The 23,398-nt window shown below is 36.1% G+C and overlaps 1 protein-coding gene across 1 annotated transcript; it reads left to right on the plus strand.

Annotated features, from left to right (window-relative positions):
• Nucleotides 1-226: 226 nt before the first annotated feature.
• Nucleotides 227-23,398, plus strand: LOC131075634 (3beta,22alpha-dihydroxysteroid 3-dehydrogenase). The gene is made up of 9 exons (XM_058012469.2): nucleotides 227-937; nucleotides 1,102-1,420; nucleotides 1,592-1,741; nucleotides 1,964-2,215; nucleotides 21,930-22,016; nucleotides 22,113-22,191; nucleotides 22,383-22,492; nucleotides 22,570-22,697; nucleotides 22,980-23,398. Exons 1-9 carry the CDS (start codon nucleotides 684-686, stop codon nucleotides 23,089-23,091), a joined length of 1,491 nt encoding a protein of 496 aa, XP_057868452.2. The 5' UTR covers nucleotides 227-683; the 3' UTR covers nucleotides 23,092-23,398.

A 23,398-nucleotide genomic window follows, 5' to 3' on the forward strand; every position in this document is an offset into this window, starting at 1 on the left:
TTGACTAAAAATTATAATATTATATCCCACTAAGTTATCACAGATATTTAATTCAAATAAAATTATATTTCTTTTAAATGTTTCTTGAGTTTGAATAGAGTGAAACTCTTCCTTTGTCATGCTCACACCAAACTAGGAAAGGTGATTTTGAAAAGGAAATATGAGCTGCCAATTAACAAAATCCTATAAATTTACTGCTACACTACATCGAGATGGACCCAATAGGTTGAGTGTATAAGGTGGAATTTGGATGGAAGGAAAAAAAGCCGGTGAAATGAGAAGTAACATTTAGTAGGCCTGTCTGCTGATGTACAAAGAAATAATAATATGCATGTACTTCAAGATATAAGACATTTGTGACCAAAAATCACTAGCTACAGCATGTTGATCTGGTCACAACCAGAGATTACTTGATGGTCTACTCTTGCTTCATCATTTCCACATTACATCATTGTAAGCCTGGATGTCAGGAAGACCCACATCCACATATCTTTTGGAGATAAACGTTTTACAACCACAAATCCTTGTTTTCATCCAAATGATAAGGCTTTGATCATATCTTCTCCGAAAATTCTGCTGGAAGTAATTCTATCAAAGAGCTTAAAGAACCGGCATTAATTACAACGTGCTGGCTCTTTAAGTTAAGCGGTTTCCTTCTATACATATTTCAAGGCATTGTTGCTATGGTCTCTGCCTTGCCTGGTTATATAGCAATGGCAGAGCTTAAGTTTGGGGTTTCAGGTTTAGTGGCTGCTAGTGCAGGATTGGGCCTAGTAGTGGTGCTTTTGCTCCAATGGGTTTTCAGGAATCGAAGAAGAGGAGGATTGCCAGTGCCACCAGGAAGCATGGGGTGGCCTGTGTTGGGAGAGACTCTGCAGCTCATTTCAGCCTATAAAACAACCAATCCTGAGCCATTTGTGGACAAGAGAAGGGCCTGGTATGTATTTTGCTTTGTGCTTATTGCCATGATAATTGTGTATTTAGCTTTTTTTGTTAGAGTCCATAAATTGGGATTGAGCAAACAAGTATACAACAGGACATCTTCTTGTTACTTGATTGATTGCCTTTTTATATGAATTTTTTTTATACTGGGTTTTGCAGGTATGGTAACTTGTTCAAAACCCACTTGTTTGGGAAGCCCACAATTTTCTCCACAGATCCAGAAGTGAATAAATTCATACTGCAAAATGAAGGAAAGCTATTCCAGACCAGCTATCCAAGCTCTATAACAAATCTTCTAGGAAAGCATTCCTTACTCCTTATTAGTGGAAATTTGCATAAAAGATTACATTCCCTTACTCTGAGCTTTGCCAACTCTTCTGCTCTCAAGGACCATCTAATGCTTGACATTGAGAAGCTTGTCTGCCTAACTCTGGATGGGTGGAATGATCAGGTTCTCCTACAGGACGAAACCAAGAAGGTGCATGCATATAGAATCTATCTATTATGTTTTGGACTTCATAAATTGATTATTTCAGGACCCATTTCATAATTTGTTGTGGGTCTCTTAACAGTAGTGATATTATAGTGGAAGCTAGGGTGCATTATAGATCATTGTGCAATAAATCATTGGTGGGTATGATATTTGCAGATAACATTTGAATTAACAGTGAAGCAGATCCTGAGCTTTGATCCTGGGCAGTGGTCTGAGAATCTGCGGAAAGAGTATTTGCAGCTCATTGATGGATTCTTTTCATTGCCTCTGAGGCTGCCATTCACAACTTATGGCAAAGCACTAAAGGTAGTTTAATTTGCGCTTTATCATATATTGTTTTTTCATGTTGTGTGTATACGATTTTCAACTTTTAAATCCCTGACATTTTATTCTTTCTTCACGGGAGAAATGCTCGAGATTTCTGCCCCAATCTATTTATTATATTGCATTTTTTTGGGGTAAGTTGTTACAATAATTTAATACTAGATTAGGGTTGGGTGTGTGGATGTTCATGTGTGATGAAAACAGGCCAGAGCCAAGGTTGCAGAAGAACTAAGAGCAGTTGTAAAGAAGAGAAGAAATGAATCTGAGAACAGTGATCACTATGACATGTTAGCAGCTCTGCTAAATGAAAAAAGTGAGGGCGAGAGTCTCTCAGATGATCAGATAATCGATCTCTTATTGTCTTTGCTGGTTGCTGGATATGAGACAACATCAACCATAATGACTTTGGCTGTTAAGTTTCTTACCGAGACACCGAAGGCCTTGGCTGAATTAAAGGTAAGCTTCCATTTTATAAATATGGGGAGTTTCAGCAAGTTCTACATAAATAGATGCTATTATTTGGGATTGTTTAGTTAAGAGCCTATGATACTCTGTTGTTCTTCCAATGACGCTTGAATTAAGAAATTTTTAGTGATCAGAAGAATCCATCTGGATAATTTTTTTAGTGAATTACAAGAGCCTGCCAATCAAAAGTAGTGACTCACACGAATCCATTTTAGATGAGTAATAATACTTATTATATTATTTTATATAAAAAATTCTAAACAGTTTTCAGTACTAAATCATTTCTGATTAAAAAAGCCCAACTCTCCCTAAAGCCATCTTTCATTAAAGCCTGAATGATCTTCAACGCCCAATACCCAGCAGAACATGCAAAATTATTCTTCCTTTGCAGAATTAATCCATCCTTTCAAACAATCATCACTACCATGTACCGGGTCAGATGGACCTCCACCAAACCTTTGTCAACATCATCTAATTAAATGCCATCTTTCAGTCGGCGTTTTGTATATCACAAGGGATGTCCCCACGAAGAATATTAAATGCTTCATACTGTTAATCTTAACAATACCATCTTAAAAGTAATTCTGCATCTACTTTTGTTTCTCTTTCTTTTATGGTTTAAAGCCATTTGGAATTCCAATATGTGCATGGGCTGAAAGCCAAAGAAGCAGTACTTAAAAGCAACAGATTTAATTAACTAACTGAGACATAAGTTAAGCCAGGTTCGGCAAAGCAAGTCTGGGAAATGGACAAGCCATCATCCATAATCCACTGTCCTAAAATGACAGATGGCCACGTGCATTTCGTTCTCTTTCTTTTGAAGTTTAAAACCATTTGGAATTCCAATACATGCATATGGGCTGAAAGCCAAAGAAACAGTAGGCGGGGCAACAGATTTGATCAACAGACTAGACATAAGTTAAACGAGGGTGGGCAAAACAGGGCTGGGAAATGGACAAGCCATAATCCATGATCCACTGTCCAAAAATGACAGCTGCCCAGATGCATTTTTTTCTCATTCTTTTGAAGCGTAAAACCATTTGGAATCCCAATACATGCATGGGCTGAAAGCCAAAGAAGCAGTAGAGCCATATAAATAGTCAGATATATAAGAGGTACATTTTTTAATGCACTTTGTTATATATGTTATATATGTAATTCTGATGATTTATATGGCTGCATAGCCACTTCTGGAGATGGAGCAACAGATTTGATCAACAGACCGGGACATAAGTTAAACCAGGGTGGGCAGAGCAAGGATGGGCAATGGACAAGCCATGATCAATGACCCACTGTCCTAAAACTACAGATGCCCACTTGCATGTTATTCTCTTTTTGGAATCCCAATACGTGCATGGGGTGAAAGGCTAAAGAAGCAGTAGGTGGAAGGACAGATTTGATTAACAAGTAACAAACTGAAAAGTTAAACTAGGGTGGGCAAATCAAGGTAGGGCAATGGACAAGCCATGATTTATTATCATCTTCTGATGCCCACTTGTATTTTAATGCTTGGACGGTTGGGAGTCTAGTGTGCATGGGAACATGGGAGCTAAAATGAAAAAGCAAAAGTCATTCGTGGTAGGCCACTAAGCCTGTGCCTAGGCCATAGATGGGGATTGGACCTTTTTAGGGGTTGGTCACATTGTCGGTGCTGCAGACTTTTTATGTCCTGTCTGCTGCAAAATTACTAGACACGCGTGTTCGTGGTAGGCCACAGACACGGGGAATTTCCAATAAAGTAGTAGGATACCCTGTTACTCTGCTCTTTATGGGGATTGCAAATTTTTAGTTAAGAGACATTTAAGCTGCTCAATAACCATCATAGCTATGGAGAATCTGTCAACATCCCATATATTTTGGGACTCCCAACTGTCAATTTGTACATTTGTCATTTCTGTTGATGACACCTATGTAACTCATATTATAAGAAAATGTGTTCTTAAGCAAAGCATATAATTTAGAATCTTTATCTTATCTTTTAGAATCATAAAAAGATTTAGAAGTTAAATTTTTAGATGGGGTTGATTTCATGTATCTATTGTTCTGGTTTTCAATAGTTGTGGTAGTATTTGTTGATTTAATATCCAATATTTTTAATAGTATAGTATTAAGAGTTGTAGCTTTAAAAATGTTAATGTTGATCATGAATACCTCGTAATTAAAAGGAAATATGGAAGAATGTTTAATCTATAATATAAAAGAAATTACTTTTACCATTTTAATCTCATATATGAATATGTTGAAAAGATTTGTAAATATATATTTCTTTGCAATTCACCACTAAGTTTTAGCATGTTCTATCTTTTGATGTAGTTTAGTTCACCATGTCAATGTAAATGTTTTAGATATTTTTCTTAAAGCTAAATGATGGGTTTTATTTGAAATCTACGCCTTTAAATTACGTAAGGTTACATTAGTATCACTTCTGGCACACAAGACTAGTTTCTTTTCCTTTCTACTTGTTCTCTTCTTTGGAGCATTCTATTTAAGAACATAAGAAAGTCGTAGTTATGATACCCCTACACCAAGCATTAATTATGTTGATTGTTAACTTTGTAAAACAAAAGAATTTAATTGTAGTTCATCAAATTTATAAAAATGGAGATGTTAAAGGAAAGAAGGTGGTTGATTATTTAGATTTCAACATACGTCATAATGAGGATAATATGGACAGTACTTGAGAAGGGTTTGATATTGAAACTGGTTTGGTGTAGAGACGAAGACCTCTTTCTCATTAAACAAGGAGAGTGATTCCCAAGAAGAAGGGAATTTGGAAAGAAGTGTTAAAGGTTTTGGGGGTAGTAAGGAAAATAAAAAGGAAAAAGGGTGAAACCTCTTACAAAGACTATTCAAACCTGTATGGGTAACATCGAGAAAAGGGTTTCTATTGTGAGGGGTGAGGGTAGGGTCTAGGAAAAGCTTAAGATAAGTGATTTCACTAGGGTAGATGATAAGAGGTTTGGAAACACTAAGACATTCCGTATTAGTGAACCTTTCCCTACTATATGAGACCCATAACATCATTCCCCAAGGACTATCATTCATCATTCTAACCTTTCTTCCTTACAAGAAATGTTTGAGGAACTTAATCTTCCTATCTAAAATGTTGTGACCCTCTAGCAAGCCTTTGATGCTCAACATAATCTAATCAAGTGGTTCTATGCTAAGATCAATAGACTCAGTATCAATATAGAGATATTAATATGAAACAAAAAGGGAGTACTCAAGTCTCTTCCTTGGGTGATGCTAGAATTTCCTAGAATTGAAACCCTATCCCTTTGGTTAACAAGTTGGGTGCGGATTACTTCAATAAGAAGGAGAAAATTTCTAGTTTGTAGGAGTTTAAAAAAGGGAAAGGTAGTTATCATGCTAGAATTTTGGCTCTTGAATTGGATCTTTACATTGTTAAAGAAAGAAAAAAAGGATTGAATAGATGACAATAGATGCATGATCAATACTAATACTAAGGGAATACAAATATCAAGTAATAGATTGAAGAGACTGACTAAAGAGTCATAACCTATTTCCAAACGGGTTTGCAAAGGTAATAAAGTGGGTCTTGGCTCTATGATTATGCTTGTAGTAAAACAAATGAGCTATGAGGAGGAGAAGCATGAGCTACAAGGTTTGTTGATCTCCATGGAAGCTTCTACCTTGAAGAATTGGAAGCTTTTGATAATTTGAAAAAGTTGTAATTTATTGTTCTAGTCCTTTGTTTTATTGTTTGGTTTATATTGCTTCTTGGCTATTGTTTTTCTATTGCTTTTTTGTTAGTTTGTTGGCATTTTTTTGTGAAGGGTTTCAAGACCCCTTCAAAATCTTTAAAAAAAAAAAAACCCTTTTATCAAAACATTCAATTTACCTAACATGTAATTATGAATGCCTAGATGATCCTTAACACTTTACAATGTGTAAATCTAAATGCCCTATGGATCTTGATGCAACTTTGTATGATCTTACTATCACTTTGAACCATGAATAGCTTCTTGAGGGTTTCAACCTCTAAAAAATCAAGTTGACATACATGTTGGTTTTTTGTCTCCAAGCGCAAAGTTGTAGTATGCATCATTACATTCCTAGTAAATAAATTGTGTATTGGATGTAAGTTTTAAAAACGCTTTTTGTTTTCCCTTGCAACACTTTCTATACTTTGCTCCTTGTGTCTCTAAATCATAGGCTATATAACTACCAAATCTATCCCTAAATCAATGGTAAAATCAAATTGTAAACTTAGACAAAACTAGCAAATTTGAATTGTAAATTCAATTTGAGTTGGCACCAATAATTGGCAAGGTCACATTTTTAGTAAATAAATTGTGTAGTGGATGTAATTTTTAAAAGCGCTTTTTGTTTTCCCTTGCAACACTTTCTATGCCTTGCTCCTCGTGTCTCTAAATCATAGGCTATATAACTACCAAATCCATCCCTAAATCAATGGTAAAATCAAATTGTAAACTTAGACAAAACTAGCAAATTTGAATTGGCACCAATAATTGGCAAGGTCATACTAATTGAAGGTGGTTGCTTTTTTTAATCCCTAATTAATTGACCCTAATTTGAAGTGCTACAGTACTAGTGGATTATTGCTCTTGCTCTACTAGTTTATTCACACAAAGCTACAACTTAGAAAGGGGGCATTAGAAATTCTTTCTTGAATTTTCTTGCCCCCAAGCAAGACAAAGTTGGGTGATTTAAACTATTGATTGGCTCCTTTGATAAAGAAAGAGCCCACACTCCTCCACATTTTGTGCTTCTGTGCACGGCTTTGTTCTCTCTTTCCATCAAAGTACATCTCAAGCAAATGCACTTTCTCCTTTCTTAAGAACCCATGTGTTGAGTCCCAAGGCTCTTTGGAGTTGCAATTTAATTGCTTCCTTCTCATGTCATTGCATGCCATGCCACTTTATTGTTGGCTCAAGGTGTTTCTTGTCTCTTGGTGATATTTAGGTGGAGAGGATGTATTCCCCAATCTCTATGGAAATTGTTTGAGAAGCCCTCTGACATTGTTGTGGTGCCCTTGTACTCACACCTCTAGTAGTATACTATTGGAAGGATTTTCTAGGTGTAGTGGTCTTCAACATCTACAAATTAGAGGAAGGAGAGATAAGACATTTAGATGGTTCCAATGTTAAGACTCTTTTGATAGTTTCTTTTTTTGAATCCAGTACAACATCTTTAGTTAAGCCTTTAAGGGGTTCTGTCAACCTTTCCATAAAGAGGATATTTAGACACCTCTTTGACACACTACGTAGTATCATAGCTATCCTCTAGAGATTGACCATGTAAGCATCCATTAAGCCTTGGTGTTGTAACTATTCCAACTCTCTAAAGCGCTCCTTGAAATTTTTGTTCAAGCTCCTATAAAAATCTTCATAAGTTGTGATAAGGCTATGCTCTTGTGTGACTAAGTGATGATACTACCTTTCATGTGTAAATCTTTATAAGGATCATAAATTTAATTTCTACTCATAAATGAGGCTCAATGGGAAGTAGGCATGATCAAATTTTGGATCCAAGTTTAAATTGAAGATTTGGTGGATCCATCAAATGAGGGGATGGTGAACTTCCAATCTTCTTTGCAAATCTTTGTGAGGTCCATTCAAGTTGGGTTATTTCCATCCTTAGTTTTGATTTTTGACTTAAATTTGTAGAAATTCATGAAGGAGATGTCTACTTGACACTCAACTCTTTGCCCCATATTCGACATGGAAGAATGCCCAAGTCAACCTCTTGTTTGTTTTCCATATCCTCTTCCTACAATGACTTTTTTCTACAACAAATTAACTCTTTGTTTAAAACCAATGATTGTTTTAACTAAGGTGTTCTTGTTCGTTGACGAATATGAAGATGGATCATTACCTATAGGCAATAGCATGGTCTAGTTCCTTAATTCACTTAACCAACATACTCTACATGAAGAGATTGTTATGTTGTTGTTGCCCATCCTTCAAGGATATTATCACATTGAACAATTGATACTCTTTATCATTGTGTGACATTTTCTATTTCCTCTTTTCCCCTAAGTTGATATCTAATTTCTCTATCACTAACTAACATGTAGTATTAATATTTGATTTTCTTTTAATGCCTCACACATGTTGGCCAAGTTTTAGCTTTGATACCATTGTAAAAACATCGAGTAAATGCATATAGAAAACAAACTTGAAATATTCAAACAATATATATTTTGTTCTATTTTTCATCATTCCAAGCACATACATTCATATTGAAATACACTAGACTAATGCAACATCTTGGGTGCATCCAACATGTAATTATGATTGCTTAGATGATCGTAGACACTCTATAACATGTAGATTTGAATCCCCAATGATCATTTTATCCCTTTTTGTACAATCTTTTTGTCACTTTGCACCTCAAACTACCTCTAGAGGGTTATCATTCCTAAGAAATTATGTTAATTAACGAATAGGTTTTCATCTCCAAGCATCCAATTTGTTGGAATGTGTACCACATTCTTGAGAAAGAAATTGAGTTTTTTAAATAATTTTTGAAATTGCCTCTTGTTTTGCCTCTCAATTGGTTTTGTACTCTATGGTCCTCGTGTTCCTCAACAATAGGTAGTATAACCAACAAACCCATCCCAAAATCAATGTCAAATTCAAATTGTAAACTCAAACTATTAATTCAAATTGAACTGGTATTGATAACTAACATGTCCATTCCCTTATTTGCTAATCCTAATTGGAAGTGTTCATATGCCTTATTCTCTTATTTTATCGACCATAATTGAAAGTAATTACAATTCTAACTTATTGGTATTACTATGTTGCTAGTCTATTTAAATAAAGCTATGAATTGGAAATGTGACATTATTAATAAGTACTTGAGAGTGGAATAGAGCACAAAGAATGATGGCATATGAAAATGTTAAAGATATGAATGCGGGAGGACTTAGATTATCCAAGTTGGAAGAAAATGTTGCCATATTTCTCGACATATGTGCCGGATCAACATGTTTGAATGTGTGCTACAAGCTTGAAATCTGTGCATAGAGAAGGGGCATAAAGTGGGGAACAACCCAAGGCAACATGTGAACATGGAGAAACTTCTAACATGAGCAACCTTCCCTTGAAGGTAAAGGCAGAGATAGAAATCTAACCATTAGATGGTGAATTAAACATGAAGAAGTTGGATCAATGAATAGCCCAAGTAGAAGTCAACTACAATTTGCACAAACTAAATGCACATTGCACAACAACAAATGTCTTTTGTCTATTTAAAATGTACAATCACATTCACATGGTATGATACTAACTTTGCAAATGAGAAGAGCTCCTTTTATTTCTAGATGGAAAGATGACAAGGACTTATTAAAGAAACCACTATACACAATATGTTATGAGGAAGAGAGATCAATTTAACAAAACATTTAAGACACAAATGGTTTTTGGAAGTAGTACAACTTGGTAGGGATGTAATGGACAAAAATATGCTTAGGAAGTACATTGGAGGCTTGTTTGGGCATCCTAGGAGGGTCATTTTGATGGGCAAACCTTAATATATTGATGAGCCTTTTGCACAAGTCTACTATATAGCGCTGGATAAGAAAAAGAAAAAAACCCATTCTAGTAAAAACAAGGTAATAAAGAGAGAACATGATGGGAACTCAAGCAAGGATAAAAATAAGTTGAAAGGAAAGAAAAGTGCAAACATTAGTATGAAGATCAATGAGGAAAATAATGAGAAGTGATAGGTCATAATGAGGGGGCATATTGAAAAGTACACTTGGAGTTGTACACATTCAAGACAATTATTCTTGTAATTAGAAAACCAAGGAGTTAGTGCACTTGAGATGTTGATGGTTAGTTGTCATCTGCAATTGCGTGGAAATGAAGAGATTGGAAAGCAATGGTGCTTAAGATGAGGACAAGATCACCAAACGCTTTCTTGTTAAAGTACAACACAAAGGATATAAGGTAGATACATTATTTGATGCTTTTTTTCAAGCAAATTTTATTGCACAGTCTAGTTGTAGAGCTTGGTTTTCAAACAAGGAAACACCCAAAATTGTACTTAGTAGGTTGGCTAAAGCAAAGGCTAGAAATCGAGTTAAAATTTAGAGTGCTATCAAATCTGATTTCTCATTTGATTTCCAAGATGAGATGATCATTGATGTTAAGCCTTTAGATGTTTGTGGGTTAGTAATGGAAGCCCTTATCTCCATGAGGGATGCATTCTTCTACAAAAGACTAAACAAATATCATATTGAATTGATGGAGAAGTCATTATCAAAATCCATGAGGACAATTCCAAGTTTTCTATGTTAAGTGTACCCCAAGGAAGATGTTTTATTAATTCTAGTGGCAAATTAACATTGTTGATGTTGAGGGGTAAACAAGAGGAGCAAGTGGTAGAGGTTAAACCATTATATGGGCTGCATACTAGTAGGTAAAATCAAGTAAACAAGCTAATATATCAATTATGGGCCCAAAGGTTTGTCCCCACATATGGGTGTTGACCATGAAATGCTTTTTGTAATTGATTGTTTGCTTCCTGACATGGTTTTGTTCATCAAGGTATTAGGGAGGCCAATAAAGTGGGGGAATATATTAAAGATTCATTGGACTGTGGAGTATTTGTACCTAATGCCTCTTTGTGTTGTTCTCCTATAGTAGTGGCATTAAAAAAGGATCGTACATGTTGAATTTGCATTGACTATATAGGGATAAACGAGCCAACATAAAATAATCAATATCCACCACCTTAGATGATTTGAATGATTTATTGCAACATGCAAAGTACTTTATGGAGTTGGATTTGAAGTTTAGGCATCACTAAGTGCACATGACAGGAGCTGGTGCATGAAAAATAATATTCAAGGCAAGACAAAACAAAGCCTTGTGGTTATTTATTCCTCTTGAGCTTTATAATACACTAATAAACTTTAGGACGTTCATGAATGAGGTACCGTGGTCTCTTATAGATGAATATGTGTTGGGCTACACAACTGACATGCTAGTTTTCATTAGGACATATGATGAGAATGTGGAAAAAAGGAAAAAAGTTTTGTAGATTGAAGGGGAAAAAACTTATTTTGAATAGTAAGAAATGTGAGTTTGCAAAACAACTTTTGATATAAATTGTCATGTTAGTGGGGGAGGTGTGGTTCAAATTAATCCAATGGAAGTGAAGGCCACAATGAATTGGCCCAAACTTACAAGTGTTAAGAGAGAATGGATAAAATGTTGACTCAAGTTTTCAAAGTTAATTGAGCATATATGACTAAACCAATTATAGGGGCAAGCAAGTTGAAAGATAGTTGGGGCAAGTACAAATGAAGGCATGATCAACACTTCATTGAGCATGAGTTTAAGTTGGATGACAAAGTCTTTTTATACTTGGGAAAGAATAGGCTTCAAGGTCAAGCATGCAAATTGGTTCCTCTTAGATATGGGCCTTTTTCTATTCTATAAAAGATGGTAAGAATGATTTTTATGATACCTCTATTGTATGGGCCTTTTTCCATTCTATAGGGAGATGGTAAGAATGCTTTTTAACTTGATTCATGAAGATCTACTTTGTTGTCAATATTGAGAACCTTTGTTTGTTTGCACTCTACACATTGGATGAAGAAGGAACAATTCAAAATCAATCAATGGCTTCACTCCAGTTGTTTTGGAAGAGATGAAACATGGCGTGGTTCTCCAAAAGGAAGGGTAGACTTCTAGGGGGATTCTTGAGACATGGTTGGTGGGCTTGAAGGGTCAACTTATTAAGAAAAAAAAACTATCCCAAAGAGGGTATGGGGAAGAAATTCCCACACTTCAAAAAGACTAAGAACCTCTCAATTGGGGATGCATTACTTGAAAAAAAAAAAAACCTATGTCATGATAAGTGGTTAGTTTGTTGACTTGGTCTAAGAATTGGTTTGTGTCTCCATCACATGGAGATGTGTTTTTGTTAGTTTTAGTGGTCATAAAGTTTGTATTCAAGTCAGTTGAAGATGAGGGATATTTAGAGCATATTGGGGTAGAGGATTAAGAAGTTTTGAGTCCTCAAATGCTATTTTTTTTTAATATTTGGTGTATTTTTTGTTTTCCACATGCATTGACAACCCAAATTAGTGCAACAAATGCATCATCATCCATAGTAAAAGTGATGAATGCATAGTTGGCTCTTAGTGGAAGTGGCAAATTCACCATAATTCAGTAAGGGTTATAATGTGAAGGGTTTGTTGATTGAATTTTAACTTCTATGCATTGGTTTGCATGTTTTGGTGTTGAAGGAATGTATTCGAGATTATATTATGTAGTTTTGAACATGGTGCAAATGTTGGCACTGATGTTGTTTTAGAATCCAAATTTGTAATTGGATGCCATTACTCAATAGATTTTGAGATTTACATGTGACATTGTAAATTGTACAAACGTTCAAAATGATGTTGGCACTTGGTCATTGAGAATACTTCAATTAATATGAGTAATTTCTTAGTGGAGATAAGGAGCTACTAGCTCCATCGTTTTGTAAATTTTCCCTTTTTAAGGTTTCTCTAGGGTAGCTTTTGTGTATATTCATTTTTGCAATTCCCTTGTTTTTGTTGTCATGTTTTCATGCTTATGTGATGTCCATTTACTTACAAATAATATATGCTAAGTTATTGAACTAAAAAAGACTCTATATACACAATATAGGTGTTTGTGAGAAGCTACAAGTATCTAGCGTCGTGAGTTCGAGATTATCTTGCTTAGTTTAGAGATCTAAACCAAACATTGCACAAGGAAAAATAGATTGGAACAAAACTAAATAAGAAAGAGAAAGCACAAGAAATAGTGGGACCAACTATTAATTAGAATAGGTTGAATGATCCTCTAAGATGCATGGGGGAATTATGAATTATCCTAGTGCTACTAAACTAGGGAGGGACAAAGCCATAACCTAACATGAGCTAGTGATATCATTACTAATTAAAAAATTCTTGTATTTCTATTAGTGTTATTTAAATATACAATATATTCTAGGATGAAAGATAGAATAGAAAGGAGATGATAACCAAAGACACATAGTTGGGATGGGGAGCAACATGCACAACGTAAGAGGTCCTATACCAAATCAAAAGAGGGTCAAAGGCCTCCCTAGAGTTAGGGTTATTATTAGTAAGGGTAGAAAAGGGAGTTTGGTCAATTTCCAACATTAGTGAGAATATTGACAACTTTTTTGTATTCCTAGAAATAATGGGCAAGAAAGATACCTTTGGAACTTTTTCAATGACTAAAAGCCTTCATTAGAAGACTTCTACATTTCTAGTTATGACATGTTATTTTATTCAGGGATATGCTATTGGTAGAGTAAGTTGCCTTTGGGAATCAATTTCTTGCATCTAAATGAGGCCACCATAGAGAGAGTCTTTCAACAATCGTAGCTCATCCCACTTTGTTATCAACTTTGGGGCCAAGGAAGAAGGACAATCCTTAGCCATTCTACTTTGAGAGTCTCATAAAACACATCTGTTGGCATTTTGATGATGTTTAGTTGTGATTGTCATTGATGGACACACACTTATTGAGTTATTCTCAACCGATAGTATGTGATGTATTGTTCAAACCGGTATTATATGTCATTGTATGCATAGGCTTTGTTTGTTGAAGACTATCGATGTTTGCAGAAGGAGCTTACCGGTCAAAGCATGACCAAGGACCTCAAGCAGTACGATGACTCCAAGCAGTACGAGGACCCCAAATGCCAGCCAATCTTTTTAAGATCGGAACACTATGTTCCAGTTTACCAGTCTTTGTTTGTAAACCGGTAATCGATATACTATGTTTTGTTAACCGGCAAACTTGTAAAGTGTGATGAGTTATCATCCACTGACATCAATGTGGTGATTTTGTGTCGTGTTACAAATTGTGTCTAGATGCATTGTACCTAGGAAATTGTAGTCTAATCTCATTGGACCGACATGAAATCAGATTCCTATATGAGGGCATCATGTCTAGGGTTTTGTGTGTTGCGTAAGAAGATTAGGTCTTTGCAAGAAGGTATCTTGCGACAAAAATTGAACGTGCGAAGGACAGAAGACTGAAGTAATGCTGTAATGCATTGTCAGAGAGCAATCAAGGATCTAACTAAGCATTTTGTGCTACTTTGTAGATCACTTACTTGTTGATTACTAATCTCTTCGACAAGTCAAAAACCCTTAAACGGGTAGGCTTAGTTAAGCCTGTTCCAAATCCTCTAACAAGGTGGTCCACAGTTGTGGATCTGAAATCCTTTAACAGGACTTATCTCCTAACAGAGATCAGGATTCCTAACAAGATTTGTTCTGGTGAAGAACATTGTAAGGCCTTAATCGATCTGACCTTAACCGGTCTGGTTGCTATTCTGCAGATAGTAGACTTGTGAGTTTTACTCACCTTGGTTTTTCCCATTTGGGTTTCCACGTCAAAATATCTTGTGTTATGGTGATTGTGTTATTGTGGGTGAATGCTTTATTTGCTATTTGGCTTGTTTGCATATTAACCGGTTTGTTGTCTAAAGGACTATACTGGTCTTCAATAAAATTGCTTAAGTGTTTGGTAAATTCATTGGGTATACTAATTCACCGCCCCCCTCTTAGTATTCATCAATTGGTATCAGAGCCAACCTTTCTTTGAGTCTAACCACTTGAAAGGAGATATGGGGGAATACAACATGAGGGAACTCACTCATCGTCTGGCTGAATCTGAAAGAGCCTATGATGAACTTAAGGTCAAGTATAAAGCCTCTTTTGCCAAAAGAAGAAAACTTGCTAAGCAAATGTTGGAAATTACTGAAAACAACTCTTCTGATGAAGCAGACATGGATGCCCTAGTCGAAGAAGTGGAGAAACTGAATGTGTCCAAAACTAACCTGAGGAGGGAGCTGGAAGGACTGTCCATTAGGATGAGTCAAGAACTGGAAAATCGAAGAAAAGTTGAGGATTTAGTGAAGGACAAGGAGCACGAGATCTTTAAGTTGAAACAAGAAATTGGTACCATTACCGCTTATCTGCAAGAGGGTAAGGAAGAGAAAGAAGAAATGCAAGCAAAACTCAATGCAACCATTTCTCAGAATGAAACCCTAATGAAGACCAATGAAGCTCTTTCCAAAGAACTTGCTTAGAGGAAGGAGATACTTGCAAAGTTCAACTAGAGTGTTGCAAAGTTGGACCAAAAGCTGGAATCAATGAAGCCATCAAAGGATACCACTGGACTTGGTTTCTCTGCTTGTGAGGAAGGTGAACCCTCTGGAACCAAGATTGATGCACCAAAAGAGCAACCGGTACGTGAGAACAACAACAAAAGAAAAAGTAAGTCAAAGTTCAAACCTGTATGCTTTAACTGTCATAAGGAAGGACATACTGCCAATGTATGTAGGAGCAAGACTTATAATAATTTCCCTTACATGCAAAACAATGTGTATGACCATAAGGCTAGAACTGGTAGATTTAATGGTCATTGTTATGCATGCAACAAGTTTGGGCATAGATCTTTTGAGTGCAGATCGGTTATGAAGAACTCTGGAGGTTATGCACCAAGATCAAAAGGAGTTGTCCAAGAACCTCTTATGAATCGGAACCCAAACCGGTATAGTACCTATGACCACAGGTCAAATGGTTATGGAGCGACAAACGGTTGGAGAGCAACTTGTGTGATCTGTTGTGGTAGCAGTCACACTGCTGCAACATGTAGGAGAAAGAATGGAAAGGTGAACACCGGACCATGGAGAGCACCTGGTATGGTATGCTATCGTTGTCACAAACTGGGACATCTTGCCAGAGCATGCAGACTGAGACAAAATCCATCGAAAGACAAACCGGTGCGACCCAGAAGGTAAAGGAAAGGTCGATGTTGAAACCGTTCAGGCTGATATAGATAAAATTTGGAAAAAGAAATCTGAAGAGAAGCCACAAGATGAACCAGTTTCCACACCCAGTGTGGAGACCGCTAAATCGACAAATTGAGCTTCGAAAAGCTTAAGGGGGAACATATCAGTAACAATGTTTTCAACCCTCGAAGTATATTGGGAAAGTGCTTTTATCGGTATTGGTTACCTGTCGACCGACAGAAGAAATAAAGTGGTAAAAGGTAAAATTAGGGTTTGTACCCTAACGGTGATGCATTTATTATGGTAGGTAGGAGCATGTATAAAGGCGATTTTTGTAGTCATTTTTACTTACCTATTTTTCGAAGAAGCATTTTTCTAACTTGATCAAAGCAACAAAAGCGATCAATCTTGCAATTGAAGAAGAAATCTTGTGCAAGACTCAACAGTTATTTCAAGTTATCCAGAGTGGAGGTCAGTGTGGTAAAGCAAGCTTTTGGAGTAGTGTGTTGTGCTCGACATCGACGAACCCTAGTTCGGAGTGAAAAGGTATTTTTCGTCGAATCACTCTTATCATTCAAAATGTTTAGACATGGCTTCTGCATCCAAAGTCTCTTCTAGTTCTTCCGCACCTAAGGAGTCATCCGAATCTCTTAGGAAGAAGTTGAAATACAATGCCCTATCTCAAATTCCTGCTGGAGTCATTGTCGAAGGGGATGTTTCTAGTTACATTGATTGCAAATTGGAAGACCTAGGGTCTCTAGTGATTCACTTCCAGTTGAGTTTGTTCCGTGGAAAAGATAAGAAGATTAAACCAGAGTACAACGTGATCGAGAAGAAGAAATTCCACAATGCAGTATATTTTCTCAAGGAATTCACAGAAGATCATATAAGAATTATTCTTAGTAGGGTTCATGGTGACAAGATGTATCTTGAGCGAACCCATGATATCACACCGGAGGCAATCCATGCCGTGATTGGTTTCTACAATATTGGAGAAGTCCCTGTTATTCATAAGATCACAAAAGCCAAAGTGACAGAGCTCACCGGTTCTGTGAGCGACAAGAGGGCAATGACTGTCAACACCATAAGAGATGACTTGGTGAAGTATGCGTGCATGGTGATCGGGTATAGAGTATTCTATGCTAGAAGAATGAACTTTGTCCCTATCGCTGCAGTGCATGCCGCTTATCGAATGATCAAGGATGATGCAAAATACGATTTGTGTACCTGTATGCAAAAACAACTCATGGAGAATTTGAAATCCATCAAAGAGGACAAGACACTAAGGTTCAAATTCGGTCAACTACTTGTCGGGTTGTTTTTCTACTTTCAAGGGTATTTTCCGGGAGTTGGTGACGTTCAATGGTCGAGTAACCTACCGATTTCAAGACAAATCAAGGAGAGTTTGCAAGCAGTGGGATCTACTTATTCGGAGACTCTGAACATGTATTTTAACGAGTTCAAATTGAAGATGAACTAGAGAACAAGGATATCAGGTGACCTGGTTAAGAAGTATGAAGATGATATTTGTTTCACGATCAAAGAGGATCATTGCATAATGGAAGCGGTTGAGCCAAGAAAAGATGAAGTTGAGCCTATGGGCTATGAAGTGGTGAACGATATACTCACTGGGTATGCCTCTACCCTACTTGCCTCACCGCTTGATCCAAAGAAGAAAAGGACCAGTACCTACTCTGAGAGGGTTAATCCTACTAAAGTACCAAAGGAAAAGAAGAGGAAAGTTGTGCCATCGGCATCGACACTGGTTACATCTGCTGCTAGTCCAAAAGTGACCAAGAGGTCACTAGCCAAGAAGAAACCAAAGGCTATTCCGCCAAAGGTATTTGAGAGGAAGAAGAGAACCAAGAACGGAGCACAGAATTCAGAAGACACTGAATCAGAAGTTGAAATATCGGGAAAGAAGACCAAGCTAACCGGTAATGTACCTGCAACCTCTACATCGGTAAATATACACGTTGCTTCTTACAAGCCTATGACACATTATCAAAGGATTATAAAGAATATTAGAAGGCAAATTCTTGATGATCTAAAAGATTATTTTGATGATCTTAACGATACTGAAAAGCAGGAGGTAGAGCAAGAATTCATTAAGTATTTATGTGATAATGATCGGTCTCCAATCAACATTAAGCATATGGTTTCTAATTCTTTGTATGATTCTTTGGATAATAAATGGCCCATTGTCATTGAAAAGGAGCAAACAATTAGACAACAAAATTTTGCTCAATATTTCCCAGATGCTTCCAATTTTGAATTATTTGAGCTTCTTGATCGGTACAAAGGCATTTTTTTCATGAGAAAGAGAAGACTTCAGTTACTTGGAGTTAAAATCTTTGAAGTAGAAAAAGACATTCATCTGCAAGCTCAAGAAGTTGTCAAGATGCAAAAGGTATCCGAAGCAAATCGACAAGCTGAGCAAGAGCTTGACCTATCAAAATCAAAACCGGATGAAACCTTCAATGATCAGGGAGAAAGAGTAACTGAGCAAAATGACCCTATCGATGTGGATGCATTAGATGCTGAAGGTACTAAACCGGAGGTAGAGGAGAAGGAGAAGGAGAAAGTGGAGAAGGAAAAAGTAGAGAAAGAGAAAGCGGAGAAGGAGAAAGTAGAGAAAGAGAAAGTGGAAAAAGAGAAAGCTGAGAAAGAAAAAGCAGAGAAAGAGAGCGAAAAAAGAGAAAGCGGAGAAAGAGAAAATGGAGAAGGAGAAAGAGAAGGAGAAAGCGGAGAAGGAGAAAATGGAGAAGGAAAAAGAGAAGGAGAAAGTGGAGAAGGCAGAGAAAGAGAAACTGAAGAAGGAGAAAAAGGAAAAAGAGAAGGCCGACAAGTAGGCTAAGGAGAAAGAAGAGTAGGAGAAGAAGAGACAAGAGGAGATCAAAGCAAATGAAGGTGGACAGACTTCCGAGACTCCCAAGGCAACCAAAGATCAAGTTCAAGCCGAACAGGTTGATCCCACTGGTCACAATGAATTGACTCTTGCCTGTCTCACCAAATCCGTAGATGAAAATTAGCTACTTGGAAGTATTCAACTTGCTCAAGATAGATTGGAGGAACTAAGAAGTAAGAAAGAAAAAGATGTTATTCAACTTGCTATTGATACTCTTTCAACTTTAGTCCCCGATACGGATCTTTTCGGTATCAATTCCTCACTGGCCCAGTTGAAGCTTCTATGCACAGTAGTGGGTGATCAAGTACAATCATTGGAAGATGCTACCCAGGCTACTGCAGAGAAAAAGCATGCAAAGGCACTAAAAGTTGCATTGGTGAAGCAATTTAATGAAGACAAAGCCAAGCTGATCCATCAGAGAGATGATATCAGTTTGGCAATGGCTGAAGGACATAAACTTTTGAGCAAAATCTGCCAGCCCGATCTATTCTGTGATGATGCTCTGAAGAAGAAAGGTCAACTTCAATTGGAGTTAAAGCAATATATAGCGAACTTCAAAGTGCCATATGATTCCAGATGAAGACTCAAGAGTGAAATTGCTGCCTCACTCCTAGATACTTGGTCTACAGACATGAAGGAATTTCTGAAAAACTTTAAATTCATTTTTGAAAAGTTTTACTCCTTATTGTCATAAACATATACTCTGTTTTTATGTTATGCAATATGTTTTTGGTAAATCTCTGCGGCATGTTTGCATTACATTGTCATTGTTGGCAAAGGGGAGTGGTATTGTGAAAATTTTATATGGAAGTAGTACATGCTTGTAATTTTGGCAAAGGGAGTAGTGTATATGCTTAGGGGGAGTAATTTGATTATGACATCATTTTTGTTTTGTAAGCACTTAGATGTCAAATTTTCTTAAGTGTTGCCATCAATGCCAAAGGGGGAGATTGTTGCCATTTTGATGATGTTTAGTTGTGATTGTCATTGATGGACATACACTTATTGAGTTATTCTCAACTGGTAGTATGTGATGTATTGTTCAAACCGGTATTATATGCCATTGTATGCATAGTCTTTGTTTGTTGAAGACTATCGGTGTTTGCAGAAGGATCTTATCGGTCAAAGCATGACCGAGGACCTCAAGCGGTACAAGGACTTCAAGAGGTATGAGGACCCCAAGTGGCAGCCAATCTTTTTAAGATCAGAACACTATGTTCCAGTTTACCAGTCTTTGTTTGTAAACCGGTAATCGATATACTATGTTTTGTTAACCGGCAAACTTGTAAAGTGTGATGAGTTATCATCCACTGACATCAATGTGGTGATTTTGTGTCATGTTACAAATTGTGTCTAGATGCATTGTACCTAGGAAATTGTAGTCTAATCTCATCGGACCGACATGAAATCAGATTCCTATATGAGGGCATCATGTCTAGGGTTTTGTGTGTTGCGTAAGAAGATTAGGTCTTTGCAAGAAGGTATCTTGCGACAAAAATTGAACGTGCGAAGGACAGAAGACTGAAGTAATGCTGTAATGCATTATCAGAGAGCAATCAAGGATCTAACTAAGCATTTTGTGCTACTTTGTAGATCACTTACTTGTTGATTACTAATCTCTTCGACAAGTCAAAAACCCTTAAACGGGTAGGCTTAGTTAAGCCTGTTCCAAATCCTCTAACAAGGTGGTCCACAGTTGTGGATCTGAAATCCTTTAACAGGGTAGTCCTTAACAGGACTTATCTCCTAACATAGATCAGAATTCCTAACAGGATCTGTTCTGGTGGAGAACATTGTAAGGCCTTAACTGATCTGACCTTAACCGGTCTGGTTGCTATTCTGCAGATAGTAGACTTGTTAGTTTTACTCATCGTGGCTTTTCCCATTTGGGTTTCCACGTCAAAATATCTTGTGTTATGGTGATTGTGTTATTGTGGGTGAATGCTTTATTTGCTATTTGACTTGTTTGCATATTAACCGGTTTGTTGTCTAAAGGACTATACCGGTCTGCAGTAAAATTGCTTAAGTGTTTGGTAAATTCATTGGGTATACGAATTCACCTCCCCCTCTTAGTATTCATCAACATCTTGCCTTAGCTAACTAGATTTGCCCCTTGAAGCTCCATCAAATTTGAGCTTGACAAACCCAATTGGGGGTTTCAACTAGGATTGACTATTTCAAATTCCCTATTTATGATAACACCATTAATGCGTGAGTGAGAAGGATGGTTCCGATACATCAAGACTTGGGATTCCAACTTACCAAGCTTGACACCTTTGATGGATAGAGCTAGTTTGATATATAAAGCTAAAATAATCGCTTCTAGTTGTGCTCAACAACTTTGCTAGAAGGAAGCCTCAAGTTTGAATTTTTCGCTAGTTGTGCTCAACAACTTTGCTAGAAGGAAGCCCAAATGCATGGTGCCCTTGGACTATTATAGTTATGATTGGTCAAGGGTCCTAGTAATTTATGAAGAAGGTATTGCCAAATGGTCAAAGAGAACTCATAATGTTGGGGGAGGTAATAATTGTTTTTTATATAGTGATATCTTAATATAGATTATCTATTTTAATAATACCATTTTATAGAAGTAATACAAAATTTTATTTTCTTAATATTAACTAGTGAAAGCTTAAAATTTCAATGTCATTTAAGATAAATAGGGAGAAGAGTGTGATTGATGACTATCTCATAAGGGTTTTAGAAGAGTTTGAATTGTTATTAATATGTAAGGGAGTTGAGGCCATACAAACTAGTTTGATTCACCATTACTAGCTAAGAAAGTTAAGGGAATATTATGTGAGACAACTTTTTATTTTTCTCATAAAAAAATTAATACTAACAATAAGAGCAAGAATATGTGAATTACCTTACACAAATTGTTCTCATTAACATTATTGTGAATGGATTCATATACTTAGCTATACAAACTTTTGATAAATAAATTTAATTTATATAAACAAATTATATAATACATGAATTATTATGTAGGAAGAACATGAAACGATTAGAAGACACAAAGTGGGAGCACAAAGGTTGGAGTGGAATGATTTCAAATGCATGATATTTACGCAATGTGTAAGTGAATTCTTTTTTTTGAATTGCAAATGGCTTTCTAGTTCTTTATAAGTCATTTATGTGAGAATAAAAAATTGATTTGATATGTACTTGCAGGTTATTAGTGAAACTCTAAGAATTGCTAATATTATCTCAGGTGTTTTTAGAAAAGCGTTATGTGATGTGGAAATTAAAGGTGTGGATGAATTTTCCTTCATTAATATAGTTTAAAAATCAGGCATTGAATATTTTTTTAAAGTGTTATGTGATGTAGACATTGAAGGTGTGGAATTATCTTGCTTCATTAATATAGTTTCAAAATTAGATTTTAAATGAAAACGATCTTGTGATTAGTAAAATTTATAATGATCTTAATTATGTATTCAGATTACACAATCCCCAAAGATTGGTTGGTTTTTCCTTGTTTTAGAGCAGTCCATTTAGATGAAGATAATTATTCAAATGATGCTCGAAAGTTCAATCCATGGAGATGGCAGGTAAACTTACTTTATACATATGTATTTGTTTGTATTTTTCAATATAATAGTTAAGAGAAATTGTTTTAATGATGTAGGGGAAGCAACCATCTATCAATGGTGGAACTTTCACACCTTTTGGAGGTGGGCCGAGATTGTGTCCAGGCTATGAACTAGCCAGAGTAGGAATCTCAGTTTTTCTTCATCACATGGTCACTCTTTTTTGGTAGGATTTTATCTTTTGTCATTATCTCATGTTAGATGGTATTCTCAACATCAATACTAAATAATCTAGGGATAGGAAAATAGTATTATCCTTAACATTTAATTTAGTAGGTAAATTTGTTAGAATGTTTGTTAATCTTGTATTGGGTGTTTATTTTATATGTTTGTTTAATCTAGGGATAGGAAAATGGTATTCTCCTTCACATTTACCTTATTAGGCAAATCAATTAGAATGTTTGCTAATTTTGTATTGGGTGTTTGTTTTATATGTTTGTTTGTGAAGTTGGGAGGTCATAGAGGAGGACAAACTCATTTTCTTTCCTACTACAAGAACTGTAAAGAGATATCCCATCAAGCTCACAAGAAGAGGAAGAAGATCACCATTAGAAATTTGAACACGTTACTGTGAATTAATTTGGGTCTATTCTATATGTAGATATGTTTTAGCTTCATGAGATATTCCTTGAATCAAGTTTTGTATCTTGATCATATGGGATCACTACTAAATGACCTATCGAAGAGGAAGATAAAATGATTTTGATTTTAAGACATTTTTCTTCTATTGTACATAAACATATATAATTTGTTCTTTTAGGTCACTCCTATATCTTTTCATTATTAGTTCATTTGATGTCAAATGGAAAAAAAACTCTTACAATGTTTATAGTTTCTTATTATGAAATGATCCTATAAGTTATATCA

This window comes from Cryptomeria japonica, chromosome 8 (assembly GCF_030272615.1).
Source record: "Cryptomeria japonica chromosome 8, Sugi_1.0, whole genome shotgun sequence".
NCBI lineage: Eukaryota > Viridiplantae > Streptophyta > Pinopsida > Cupressales > Cupressaceae > Cryptomeria > Cryptomeria japonica.

Coding starts and splice junctions, on each gene's coding strand:
- LOC131075634 (XM_058012469.2), top strand. CDS start 684: ATGGTCTCTGCCTTGCCTGGTTATATAGCAATGGCAGAGCTTAAGTTT. Junction 22,017..22,112: donor GCATGATATTTACGCAATGT/GTAAGTGAATTC, acceptor ATGTACTTGCAG/GTTATTAGTGAAACTCTAAG. Junction 22,698..22,979: donor CACATGGTCACTCTTTTTTG/GTAGGATTTTAT, acceptor TTGTTTGTGAAG/TTGGGAGGTCATAGAGGAGG.